Source organism: Oncorhynchus kisutch, linkage group LG11 (assembly GCF_002021735.2).
Source record: "Oncorhynchus kisutch isolate 150728-3 linkage group LG11, Okis_V2, whole genome shotgun sequence".
Classification (NCBI taxonomy): Eukaryota; Metazoa; Chordata; class Actinopteri; order Salmoniformes; family Salmonidae; genus Oncorhynchus; species Oncorhynchus kisutch.
Window position 1 is genome coordinate 6482769 of NC_034184.2, and position 14633 is coordinate 6497401.

A 14633-nucleotide genomic window follows, 5' to 3' on the forward strand; every position below is an offset into this window, starting at 1 on the left:
ACATAACATTTTGGGTTATTTTATCTGGCAGGAGCAAAGGCAAAGGTTATCCAAAATTCAAAACAGAAATTGCTGTTCAAGAAAAAAAGGTTGGCATTATGCATTTTCTTTGATTCAATCCCTGTTTCAGCAGTACCCCTCAACCCTTACATATGTGGCAGCAGAAAGATAATCCCTGGTTTCTGGCCTTTGTCAGAAGCGTTACCCCTGGTTGCATAGGGGCAGTACCGATTTTAGCATGTACATCTTGGTGGAGCAAAATATATAAGTGGGACGCATGCCAGCAAAGCCACTACACAACACTAAATAATACATTCTTTCGTAGGACCATCGTTAAATCTCATAGCTGTATCCCAAAACCATCATTATTAACGTTGCACGTGAAAACGCTCGTAATCTAACGCTTGCCTCAGACCACTCGTAGAACAGCTAAACGCATCGGTCGATTATTTTTCGCCCTCCCGTGTAACTTTATACACAAGATATTCACTGAACATAGCATCATGTGGTTTATTAGCCTCTGTTCCCGCCGATAACTTCAGAACAATTCACTACAAGTAAAGTTGCCAATGTCTTTACAAATAAAACAAGCCAGCGACGTAGAAAAAAATGTTTCAAATTAAAACCGAGATGAGTGCAATAAAATAAGGTTATAGGCATACTTACATTAATTTGACAAATTTCATGCTCAATAAATTGAGTTATATTTTGGTACTTGTATGCTCTGTTGGCTAATGTGTCTATATTTCATGTGTAGCCTAGTGTAACAGTATAACTTTATACCGTCCCCTCGCCCATACCAGGGCGCGAACCAGGGACCCTCTGCACACATCAACAACAGTCACCCACGAAACATCGTTAACCATCGCTCCACAAAAGCCGCGCCACTACTTCAATGTCTCAGAGCAATGATCTTGATTTAGTGCATTATTTTAGGTTGAGCGTTAGAATAAGCCGACTCAATATTTGCAGCCATAGGTGATATCTTTCTTGGAGCTGATCCCTCCTCAGTATTGTGGAATAATTCTAGTGGTCTGGTAATTGGTAAGAGCTGAATGGAGAAAGCTGATCCGAGAGCAGCGTTGTCGTTCTATCGATCCTATCAGTATCGACACATGCTTCAAAAACGCACTTAGCAAACGTTCGTTTTCTCTGCTTGTTGTTTTGAAAAATGTATGTTGTGCTGCGTTCAAAAACTAGTTGGAACTAGGAAATGTCCAACTTGCTGATTAATTAAACGCGGCACGTGTATAACAACAACCAGTTAGCAAATCTGAAATGTCAGTTTCCTAGTTCTGACTAGCATCTGAATGCGGCATTAGAGCTTCGGCGGGTGAAGGAAAGATGCATCGTTAAAAAGCTCGTAAACCTAAATTCCATTATTATCGACAACCGCCCCCTGGTCAGTTATGGCACAGGTGGTAGTAGATTCGGTCCCGGCTTTCCAAGCTCAATCTCTAAACACCCCTATTTGGCTAAAAGTATTATTGCAAGCCTTAACCAATTCTCGTTTAAGGAGACACTTCCAATGTTTGGAAAGATGGCATATACAGTGGCAAAAGTATGTGAACTCTTTGGAATTACCTGTATTCCAGCATTAATGAGTCATCAAATTTGATCTGATCTTCATCTAAGTCACAACAATAGACAAACAGTGTGCTTAAACTAATAAGACACAAATTATTGTATTTTTCTTGTCTATATTGTAATGACCTGACGAGATCATAAAGGAACAGAAACTATGCAGTTTTTAGTTTTTTTACGTGTTATTTCTTACACTAGTACCCCAGGTCATCTTAGGTTTCATTACATACAGCCGAGAAGAACTACTGAATATAAGATATTGTCAACTCACCATCAGTACGACCAAGAATATGTTTTTCGCGATGCGGATCCTGTGTTCAGCCTTACAACCAGTGTAACGGAGTGGATTACATGCAGCGACCCAAAAAAACGACTCAGAAAAAGAGGGAAACGAAGCGATCTTCTGGTCAGACTCCGGAGACGGGCACATCGTGCACCACTCCCTAGCATTCTTCTTGCCAATGTCCAGTCTCTTGACAACAAGGTTGATGAAATCCGAGCAAGGGTAGCATTCCAGAGGGACATCAGAGACTGTAACGTTCTCTGCTTCACGGAAACATGGCTAACTGGAGAGACGCAATCCGAAGCGGTGCAGCCAGCGGGTTTCATCACGCATCGCGCCGACAGAAACAAACATCTTTCTGGTAAGAAGAGGGGCGGGGGCGTATGCCTTATGGCCAACGTGACATGGTGTGATGAAAGAAACATACAGGAACTCAAATCCTTCTGTTCACCTGATTTAGAATTCCTCACAATCAAATGTAGACCGCATTATCTCCCAAGAGAATTCTCTTCGATTATAATCACAGCCGTATATATCCCCCCCCAAGCAGACACATCGATGGCTCTGAACAAACTTTATTTAACTCTCTGCAAACTGGAAACGATTTATCCGGAGGCTGCATTCATTGTAGCTGGGGATTTTAACAAGGCTAATCTGAAAACAAGACTCCCTAAATTTTATCAGCATATCGATTGCGCAACCAGGGGTGGAAAGACCCTGGATCATTGTTACTCTAACTTCCGCGACGCATATAAGGCCCTGCCCCGCCCACCTTTCGGAAAAGCTGACCACGACTCCATTTTGTTGATCCCTGCCTACAGACAGAAACTAAAACAAGAAGCTCCCACGCTGAGGTCTGTCCAACGCTGGTCCGACCAAGCTGACTCCACACTCCAAGACTGCTTCCATCACGTGGACTGGGAGATGTTTCGTATTGCGTCAGATAACAACATTGACGAATACGCTGATTCGGTGTGCGAGTTCATTAGAACGTGCGTTGAAGATGTCGTTCCCATAGCAACGATTAAAACATTCCCTAACCAGAAACCGTGGATTGATGGCAGCATTCGTGTGGAACTGAAGGCGCGAACCACTGCTTTTAATCAGGGCAAAGTGTCTGGTGACATGACTGAATACAAACAGTGCAGCTATTCCCTCCGCAAGGCTATCAAACAAGCTAAGCGCCAGTACAGAGACAAAGTAGAATCTCAATTCAACGGCTCAGACACAAGAGGCATGTGGCAGGGTCTACAGTCAATCACGGACTACAGGAAGAAACCCAGCCCAGTCACGGACCAGGATGTCTTGCTCCCAGGCAGACTAAATAACTTTTTTGCCCGCTTTGAGGACAATACAGTGCCACCGACACGGCCTGCAACGAAAACATGCGGTCTCTCCTTCACTGCAGCCGAAGTGAGTAAGACATTTAGACGTGTTAACCCTCGCAAGGCTGCAGGCCCAGACGGCATCCCCAGCCGCGCCCTCAGAGCATGCGCAGACCAGCTGGCCGGTGTGTTTACGGACATATTCAATCAATCCCTATACCAGTCTGCTGTTCCCACATGCTTCAAGAGGGCCACCATTGTTCCTGTTCCCAAGAAAGCTAAGGTAACTGAGCTAAACGACTACCGCCCCGTAGCACTCACATCCGTCATCATGAAGTGCTTTGAGACACTAGTCAAGGACCATATCACCTCCACCCTACCAGACACCCTTGACCCACTCCAATTTGCTTACCGCCCAAATAGGTCCACAGACGATGCAATCTCAACCACACTGCACACTGCCCTAACCCATCTGGACAAGAGGAATACCTATGTGAGAATGCTGTTCATCGACTACAGCTCGGCATTCAACACCATAGTACCCTCCAAGCTCGTCATCAAGCTCGAGACCCTGGGTCTCGACCCCGCCCTGTGCAACTGGGTACTGGACTTCCTGACGGGCCGCCCCCAGGTGGTGAGGGTAGGCAACAACATCTCCTCCCCGCTGATCCTCAACACTGGGGCCCCACAAGGGTGCGTTCTGAGCCCTCTCCTGTACTCCCTGTTCACCCACGACTGCGTGGCCATGCACGCCTCCAACTCAATCATCAAGTTTGCGGACGACACAACAGTGGTAGGCTTGATTACCAATAACGACGAGACGGCCTACAGGGAGGAGGTGAGGGCCCTCGGAGTGTGGTGTCAGGAAAATAACCTCACACTCAACGTCAACAAAACTAAGGAGATGATTGTGGACTTCAGGAAACAGCAGAGGGAACACCCCCCCATCCACATCGATGGAACAGTAGTGGAGAGGGTAGCAAGTTTTAAGTTCCTCGGCATACACATCACAGACAAACTGAATTGGTCCACTCACACAGACAGCATCGTTAGGAAGGCGCAGCCGCGCCTCTTCAACCTCAGGAGGCTGAAGAAATTTGGCTTGTCACCAAAAGCACTCACAAACTTCTACAGATGCACAATCGAGAGCATCCTGGCGGGCTGTATCACCGCCTGGTATGGCAACTGCACCGCCCTCAACCGTAAGGCTCTCCAGAGGGTAGTGAGGTCTGCACAACGCATCACCGGGGGCAAACTACCTGCCCTCCAGGACACCTACACCACCCGATGCTACAGGAAGGCCATAAAGATCATCAAGGACATCAACCACCCGAGCCACTGCCTGTTCACCCCGCTGTCATCCAGAAGGCGAGGTCAGTACAGGTGCATCAAAGCTGGGACCGAGAGACTGACAAACAGCTTCTATCTCAAGGCCATCAGACTGTTAAACAGCCACCACTAACATTGAGTGGCTACTGCCAACACACTGTCAATGACACTGACTCTACTCCAGCCACTTTAATCATGGGAATTGATGGGAAATGATGTAAATATATCACTAGCCACTTTAAACAATGCTACCTTATATAATGTTACTTACCCTACATTATTCATCTCATATGCATACGTAGATACTGTACTCTATATCATCGACTGCATCCTTATGTAATACATGTATCACTAGCCACTTTAACTACGCCACTTGGTTTACATACTCATCTCATATGTATATACTGTACTCGATATCATCTACTGTATCTTGCCTATGCTGCTCTGTACCATCACTCATTCATATATCCTTATGTACATATTCTTTATCCCCTTACACTGTGTATAAGACAGTAGTTTTTTGGGAATTGTTAGTTAGATTACTTGTTCGTTATTACTGCATTGTCGGAACTAGAAGCACAAGCATTTCGCTACACTCGCATTAACATCTGCTAACCATGTGTATGTGACAAATAAAATTTGATTTGATTTGATTTGAGGAACAATTGTCCAGCTTTACACAGGCTACTGTTTGGCTGTAGCCCACGCCAAATAAATGAAAGATAACCCACAAGCCAATCGTGACCTTCTCTTGTGAAGGCCAGACGTAAGAGAGAGAACAAAGGCTAAACCTGGTCTTAACTTCCAATGCTCCATCCCCCTGCCCAACCCCCCTCCACTCCGCCAACCGCCAGGATGCCAAGCATCATAACTTTCAAGGGATTACTGTGATTGGCAGATAGCAGGTTGATTGGCATATTGGACCCCGCGAACACTGGGTACTGGTAAGTACAACACAACCACCTACTAGCCTAACACATAACACACAGCTGTCTGTGCGGTTCGCTGGACAGCCCCCCCCCCCACAAAGTCTCTGAAGCGACCCGGAGGTCTCCTTTGCCTGCGTGGCCGTGATGGTCGCAGAGTGCCCCTCTGGGAACCAGGGGATGAAGGCAGGGATATGGGGGACAAGGAAGCGGGAACGGGTAAACCACGCGGTGACACAGGGGGGAGACAGGGGGAGTGGGCTGTCTGGAGCCTTGTCTGCGGCACCTGGGGATGGGTGCCTGGAGAATGTCATTGCCAGAGAGGGGAATTGTGGGGGTTCCTGGGGTTTGGGGAGAAGAGGCCCCTCTGTATGGGGCTAACCTGTCCCGGTGTAGTGTCACCTTTCTCCCCCTGGGAGGAAGCGGCACCCGGTAAACAACCTCCCCTACCCTCTCCAGGACACTGCAGGGTCCCACCCAGTGACTGTCCAACTTGGGGCATCTGCCTTTTTTTCTTAGGGGGCTGTAGACCCAGACCAGCTCCCCAGCCACAAAGTGCCTTCCCCGGGTGTGCACGTCATAGTTCCTCTTCTGCCTCACACCTGCATTCACCAGCTGCTCTCTGGCGAAGGTGTGGGCTGTCTCCAGGCGGTCCTGGATTCTCCGGGCATACTCCGGCCCCGGGGGAACATGAGGGCTATCCAGGGGCCGACCAAATGCCATCTCCGCAGGGGTGCGGATCTCTCTCCCCAGCATGAGGAGGGCAGGCGTGCAGGAGGTGGAGTCTTGGACAGCGGAGCGGCATGCTATGAGGACCATAGGCAGGTGCTTGTCCCAGTCACGCTGGTGTTTGGAAGAGACGATGGCCAGCTGCTGTCCAAGCGTTTTGTTGAAGCGCTCCACGCCATCACTTTGAGGATGGAGAGGGGTAGTGCAGGTCTTGTGCATACCCAGCCTCTCACACATGGTGGCGAACACACGGGACTCAAAGTTTCTGCCTTGGTCGCTGTGGATGGACTCTGCAGCTCCAAACCTGCTGAACATCCACGCTGTCAGGGCACCGACGATGGTCTCTGCCTCCTGGTTAGGCAGAGCATAGGTCTTGGGCCATTTTGTGAAATAGTCCATGGCCGTGAGCACCCAGCGGTTTCCACTGTCTGTGGTGGGGAACGGCCCAACTACATCCACTCCCACCCTCTCCATGGGAGCCCCCACTGGGAACTGTTGGAGCTGAGCATGAGAGCGGCCTGGGGGGCCCTTTCTCGCCGTGCAGTTGTCACAGCGGCGACAAAAGTCCTCCACATCCCTCTTGTGCTGCCCTCATTGTTTGAGTCTGTGTCCAAGATAAAGGGAAGGTGAGGTCAGGGGGGGCAAGCACGGGGGCCTCGATCAGTGCACTTTTGAGGGTGTTGAAGGCCTCCTCACACTCCACTGTCCAAGTGAAAGCCTTGTCCTTCGGCAGCAGGCGGTTCAGGGGAGCAGTGACGCTAGAGAAGCCCCGTACAAACCTCCTGTAGTACGAGGCCAGGCCCAGGAAGCTCTTCAGCTGACGTTGCTCGGTGGGGGTGGGCCAGTCTCTGACAGCCCCCACCTTGTCCTCCATGATGCTGATCCCCTCCTTCCCCACTCGATGGCCCAAGGACACCTCTCTCCTCTTGAAGTGGCACTTCTCGGGTGGAGCTTCAGACCTGCAGCAGCCACCATCTCCAGTACATGCCGTAGCGCCCCCAGGGCTGACTGGAAGGAGCTGCCATGGGCCAGGATGTCACCGAGGTATACAAGACACTGCTGTCGGGGGATGGCATCCAGCACCCTGTCCATCAAATGCTCAAAAGTAGCTGGAGCGTTGCACAGGCCGACGCACAGGACCTTGAACTGCCAGTGTCCTCTGTTAGTGGAGAATGCAGTTTTGGCTCCTGCCTCTGGGGAGAGGGGTACCTGCCAGTAGCCACTGCGGAGGTCTAGTGAGGAAAACCAGGAGAACCCCCTAACCAGGACCAGCGACACTACGTTCTGAATGTGCCCTCACAACTCATTGCACAGTGCCTGTCTTCAAGTTATCCTGTATTTTTCCATCACGAGAAAGGCCCATGGCCCTGAAACTGTTAACAATGTCTCAAGTCAGCTATGTTGCATAACACATATACCCACACAAGCCAACAGCAAATAATATCCCATCACATATGATATGGTAAGGGCTATAGTGTATAACACAGAACCTCACAATCCCCCTTTTTACACCCCTGTGGGGTGTAACCACACCATCCGATATACTAGGTTGCTGATGAACCCAGGAACTTTAAACCTTTATTTTGTGAATACATGAAGTGATGCACGTCCCTTTGTTGATTAACATATATATAAACTGGAGTTTTTGATTCCCCCTTTTGACACCCACAATCATTATCCTTTATTTCAGCGGCCCCAACATAGTAATATGTTAATAGCATTTCATGAAAAACAGAAAAAAATCTACAAATTATATATTATTTTCGACTCCCCCTTTTGATACCCAGAAGGGTGTTACTTACCAAAAATAGGATAAACTTCATTGTTTATGGACATGTTAGATATAGGATACAACATTGGTCATGGAAAACAGAGTAAAGCAGAGCAAAGCATTATTATAAACCATCTGGTCCTCTCAGCTACTCCTATCCTGTACCAGGTGGGCTCCTTGCCACCCAGGGACTCTAAACCTTCACATAAGAGAGGAGAAGTTATATCGTACACGTTATGTATTTAAGAAGTTATCATTCCACGACCTCACCCACGGCAAACCAGGGGTCATCCTCAGTCAGCCCCATCTTTCTCCGGAAGTTAGATTCCGTATCTGCATCTCCTTCAGGAGCATCAAGCAAGGGCATCATACCTGAAGCCTGTACCACATCTGTAACAGACTTCTTCAAACAAGGTATGATGCAAGCAACAAACACATCAATAATAAAAATACAAGAATTAGGGTCAGAAATCCAGTAACCACCAGTGATGCATACTCACCCAGCCACACCCCCATCCAAGACATCCAGGCAGACTCCTCCACCCCAGCCACGCCCTTAATTTCTGCCGAAAGCTCGTCCAACCCAACCAATGCTTTTGATATGCTCCCATCTGGGATATTATTAGGTATAAATGTACAACATTGCTCACCCAAAAAATTTCAAAACCCTCCCTGACTGGCCAGGATCATATCTAATTTCAATCTATTCTGCCTGGCGGTCCTGGTAGTAGCCTCCAATTGCTCGGCCATACCAGTAAGGGCAGAGCAGGTATAGTTAACAGAACGTTGTTGATTATAGTATATTTATCCATGAGGTCTGTTTGGCATCCACAATAGCGGGGCCAAGATTTGGTAGTAGATGCCATAAACCATCATTCCTGTTTAGGGCCTGGAATTCCTGAGGAACACCTACTGGCACACATAGTAGGTTGAAATGTATATTATCTGTTTCCTCAGACCAAGGTGCCTCACGCTTGATTTAATTTTAAAAAGTCAGGTAAGGACAAATTCTTATTTACAATGATGGCCAATACCAGCCGAATTTGGACAATTGTGCACCACCCTATGAGACTCCCAATCCCTGCTGGTTGTGACACAGCTGGTTGTGATTTGAACCAGTTTCTCACTAGTCACGCCTCTAGCACTGAGATGCAGCGTCTTGCCCCACTTGGGAGCCCCAAGTGTGACGGCACTTCAACTTTCAAAGCTCTTGAAATTTTCCTGACTGACCTTGACTCGAAGTAGACTGTCATTTCTCTTTGCTTATTTGAGCTGTTCTTGCCATAATATGGATTTGGTCTTTTACCAAATAGGGCCATTTCTGTATACAACCCCTACCTTGTCACAACACAACTGATTTGCTCAAACACATTAAGGGAAGAAACTCCACAAATGAATTTATGGTGCATTTCAGGTGACTACCTATTTCTGAAACTATCCGCCGCCATTGTCGCAACCCCTATTACCAGCCTGTTCAATGAGATCCCCAAGGATTGGAAAGCTGCCGCAGTCATCCCCCTCTTCAAAGGGGGAGACACCCTGGACCCAAACTGTTACAGACCTATATCCATCCTGCCCTGCCTATCTAAGGTCTTCGAAAGCCAAGTCAACAAACAGATCACTGGCCATCTCGAATCCCACCGTACCTTCTCCGCTGTGCAATCTGGTTTCCGAGCCGGTCACGGGTGCACCTCAGCCACGCTCAAGGTACTAAACGATATCATAACCGCCATCGATAAAAGACAGTACTGTGCAGCCGTCTTCATCGACCTGGCCAAGGCTTTCGACTCTGTCAATCACTATATTCTTATCGGCAGACTCAGTAGCCTCGGTTTTTCTAATGACTGCCGTGCCTGGTTCACCAACTACTTTGCAGACAGAGTTCAGTGTGTCAAATCGGAGGGCATGTTTTCCGGTCCTCTGGCAGTCTCTATGGGGGTGCCACAGGGTTCAATTCTCGGGCCGACTCTTTTCTCTGTTTATATCAATGATGTTGCTCTTGCTGCGGGCAATTCCCTGATCCACCTCTACGCAGACGACACCATTCTGTATACTTCTGGCCCTCCCTTGGACACTGTGCTATCTAACCTCCAAACAAGCTTCAATGCCATACAACACTCCTTCCGTGGCCTCCAACTGCTCTTAATCGCTAGTAAAACCAAATGCATGCTTTTCAACCATTTGCTGCCTGCACCCGCACGCCCGACTAGCATCACCACCCTGGATGGTTCCGACCTAGAATATGTGGACATCTATAAGTACCTAGGTGTCTGGCTAGACTGCAAACTCTCCTTCCAGACTCATATCAAACATCTCCAATCGAAAATCAAATCTAGTCGGCTTTCTATTTCGCAACAAAGCCTCCTTCACTCACGCCGCCAAACTTACCCTAGTAAAACTGACTATCCTACCGATCCTAGACTTCGGCGATGTCATCTACAAAATAGCTTCCAATACTCTACTCAGCAAACTGGATGCAGTTTATCACAGTGCCATCCATTTTGTTACTAAAGCACCTTATACCACCCACCACTGCGACCTGTATGCTCTAATCGGCTGGCCCTCGCTACATATTCGTCGCCAGACCCACTGGCTCCAGGTCATCTACAAGTCCATGCTAGGTAAAGCTCCACCTTATCTCAGTTCACTGGTCACAATGGCAACACCCACCCATAGCACGCGCTCCAGCAGTTGTATCTCACTGATCATCCCTAAAGCCAACACCTAATTTGGCCACCTTTCCTTCCAGTTCTCTGCTGCCTGTGACTGGAACTAATTGCAAAAATCATTGAAGTTGGAGACTTATCTCCCTCACCAACTTTAAACATCTGCTATCTGAGCAGCTAACCGATCGCTGCTGCTATATAGTCCATCAGTAAATAGCCCACCCAATTTACCTACCTCATCCCCATACTGTTTTCATTTACTTTTCTGCTCTTTTGCACACCAGTATCTCTACCTGCACATGACCATCTGATCATTCATCACTCGTTCATCTGCTAAATTGTAATTATTCACCTACCTCCTCATGCCTTTTGCACACAATATACACTTTTTTCTTTTTCTGTGTTATTGACTTGTTTGTTTACTCCATGTGTTACTCTGTCTGCTCACACTGCTATGCTTTATCTTGGCCAGGTCAGAGTTGTAAATGAGCACTTGTTCTCAACTAGCCTACCTGGTTAAATAAAGGTTAAATAAAAAAAATAAAAAATGAAGCTGGTTGAGAATGCCAAGTGTGTGCGCAAAGCTGTCATGAAGGCTATTTGAAGAATCTCAAATATATTTTAATTTGTTTAACACTTTGTTACTTCATTGTTTTGATGTCTTCACTATTATTCTACAATGTAGAAAATAGTAAAAGAAAAGAAAATAGGAAAATAGTAAAGACCCTAGAATGAGCAGGTGTTCTAAACTTTTGACCGGTAGTGTATGTTGGAGCAAGAATTGTCTTGATACATTTGGAAACTGTTTAGACTTCATTGTAATCAAATACATTTAACATTTCATGTTTATTAAAAAAAGAATTATACTGACATGAGAAAATTAACTACAGGGAACATTTTTATTCTTCAGCAAGAATGTAAAGAGAAAAGCAGGGGAAGGGTCAAAAATATGAAAAATCCAGACAAAAGCAGTAGCTTGAAATGGTGGCAGAAATAAGTTGTTCAGTCCTTCCTGAGTGGGACTGTTTCTTCTTTGATGCCCTCCTTGGTGACGATGCAGATCCTGAGGGCATCACCGGTGTACACGTCTCTCTCAGCAGCGGAGATGAAGACATCTTTGACCAGCTGCACAGCCTTCTCCTGGTTCAGGGGCAGGTGCTGCACACCCTCCATATTCTTGAATCCAATCTAATTGTAAATTAAGAATAAAAGACAGACTAAGGGGCAATACAGAAACAAAGAGATGGTTTGTCCCAAACCAAAGATATCTTGGTCACTAGAATGTCTAGGGTTTCCCTGCCACTGCTAAATTCTGCATACACATTTGGCATACAAACATTCAAGCCATATTGTGCTGTCAAATTGGACAGAGGTGCTTTGGGGGGGAACAAAGCCCTCAAAAGCTATTAGCAATGCTCAACTTATACCACTTTTTGGTTTCTTTACCTGATTGTCAAGCAGAGGTTGCAGCATGGCACTCGCTGAGCCACCAGCTTTGTATGTGTCTCTCTGATAGGATCCCACAGGGTCAAAACTGTAAACAGCTCCTTTACCTGAAAAGCAAAAACAAACCAGCTCAGTTTAGAGAGTCATAAATAGTGGACTAGACTTAACACATGCAGTGAATACCTTACACATATGGAACCAAGCATCTGATAATAGTAATAGCAGCAATAGAGCAGGAGTCATACCCTCCTCATCCAAGCCACCGATGATGTTGTAAACGTAGTAGGGGAAGAATCTTCTACCGTACAGGATAGTTGACAGCATGGCTGCGATGGCTCCACTTGTCATGCTCTTGTTGTTTGAATGCTTGTACATCTAAAAATACATTCTCCCATCATATATTGGCTGATGTTAGAAAATTATACATTTACAAACGTTAACTTATTGTGTACGCCATAACTTTCAGCTCAACTAACAATTTTGAAATAAAAAATGATGAAAGTGAAACAGCCTCAAAATGATCTCACCTTTAATCTTGCATCAATGATTTTGGTCAGAGTCAAGCAATCCCCATGGAATCCACTGCAGCCTATGACAGTCGTATTTGTTCTGTGAGAAATTAAACATGTATTAGTCACAGTACCGTAACTTAGTGGTGAAATATTTAACATATCATTTATTATGATGTTCACAAGCATAGACAGGCAGCCCAATTATGATTTCTCCACAACTAATAGTTTTTTTGTTCAGCTCAGAAAAAGATCTGTGATTGATCGGATTGGTCAAATGATCAATTAGTGAAAAAATATCAGAATTGAGCTGCCTGTCTAAACACAGCAATAGTGAGGCAGTGAATGTGGTTAAACCACACCATCTGGCAATTTGCCTTCGGTCATCCTTGGAAATACAGTTGTGTGCACTTGACTTACAATTTGTAACATTTTGGAGAGTCACGACTGTGGATTGAATAGCCTTCACTCAAACGCGTGTCTGAGGCCACAATGGCGAAGTCTTCACCTGCAACGGCAAGCACAGTCCTGGAAACACAAAAAAAAGTTAAGTGTCAGTTGACATGATGCCCTAACAAACAAGTTGACGTTAGTTTTGGCAAAACCTTAACTCAACTACCAGATAATTAACGTTAGCTACTGTAGCTAACTGAAATCGAAACCAGATAAACATGTATTGTTGTTCACGTAGTTAGCTAACGTTACTTAACTACGAACATCTATTGATTAAGTGTTAACTATTTGCACAATGACATATTACTAGTCAGACGCTATCTCCAGTCAGTGTCCATTCCTGCAGAAAACAATTATGTACAGCATTAGCTAGGTAACGTTACTGTAGCTTGCTATCATTTGGGCTACCAAAACGATTGTTAGTTGGATATTGACGCTTACCCTCCGTTGAAGGAATATGGAGAGAATCGGTGCTCTACTGGTCCAGAATAGTGATACTCCTTCATTTTTCCATTATCTCCATAAACTTGTGCAAACATTATGGCAGTTAACAAGAAAACACGAACTCTTCAACTTGCTGAGACAAATGGGAAATCTCGCTGTATCACTGCAATATGGCGGACGGAAATGCTTCTTCTTCATCATGATCAACAACAACCGACAAAACAAGAAAAGTTGTCTTTCCTACCACCCAGTGGCTGGAGTCATGGAGGGAGTTCGAAAAAGCGGTGAGGGAGGAGCGCTTTCAAATCGAACAGTAATCTGTGCAGCTCAACAATGTTACCAGCAAATCAGCAGAAACAATGTCCAGAAACAATTTTCAAACATATTTTCATTGGGGAAGCAGATAAAGCATTTTTTAAATAAAAAAACATCACTTTAGCATATGAAAATACAGAACCTTACGAATTACGTCACTTTTGTCTTGTGCCGACTTCGCTGCCTGGGCTGGGGTGTAAATTCATCACGTCTTACAACGGAAACCGTGAAGAACAAAACGGAAGCTAACGGTAACGAAACGGCGAGGGACCTACCTGAATTTGTCCAATAGAATCTCGTTTTCATTGCAAAACTTTTTCCTTTCGGAGTAAACGTTTTGCAACAGAATTAAACGTAATGAATACAGTTGTGTCTCTTTCAGTGTGTCTTCGTCCGCAGAGATGAGGGTAAAGCCATTGCATTTAGGTTAACATTTTGTAACAAATTTGCGATTCACTTTGAGCCTGGCCTTTGGTGTTGCTACCGGTATCTACGTTTTTCATAGATGTATACACTAGCTTTTTATTGCTGTATAACTATAACGTATCAATCTACCAAGCTAGCTCGCCTTTACCTTAGCTAGCTAGGTAAGTTAACGTAAACTCGTACATCGCCTTGGTCCGTACAATTTCCCTTAATTTAGCACCCCCAAAATGTAATACTTCCAGATCAACTGTAATGTCAATACCATTGTAAAGGCATAATTGCTCCCCTTTCCAACATAATCAATTACATGACCTAAACGCTGCCCTTTTCTGCATAATTCAAGCAGGCAATGAGCCCTGTCGGGTCTTTTTTTTAAATGGCGGGTGGGGAAGCGAAACTAATAAGATGTGTGGGAAAATTGCTTTGT

General features: G+C 45.8%; 1 protein-coding gene across 1 annotated transcript; it reads right to left on the reverse strand.

The window, feature by feature from the left end:
• Positions 1 to 11413: 11413 nt before the first annotated feature.
• On the reverse strand, positions 11414 to 14012 carry LOC116376158 (proteasome subunit beta type-1-B). The gene is made up of 6 exons (XM_031835215.1): positions 13463 to 14012; positions 12989 to 13096; positions 12587 to 12668; positions 12305 to 12434; positions 12060 to 12166; positions 11414 to 11801 (listed from the first exon to the last, which is right to left on the reverse strand). Exons 1-6 carry the CDS (start codon positions 13558 to 13560, stop codon positions 11616 to 11618), a joined length of 711 nt encoding a protein of 236 aa, XP_031691075.1. The 5' UTR covers positions 13561 to 14012; the 3' UTR covers positions 11414 to 11615.
• Positions 14013 to 14633: the final 621 nt, after the last annotated feature.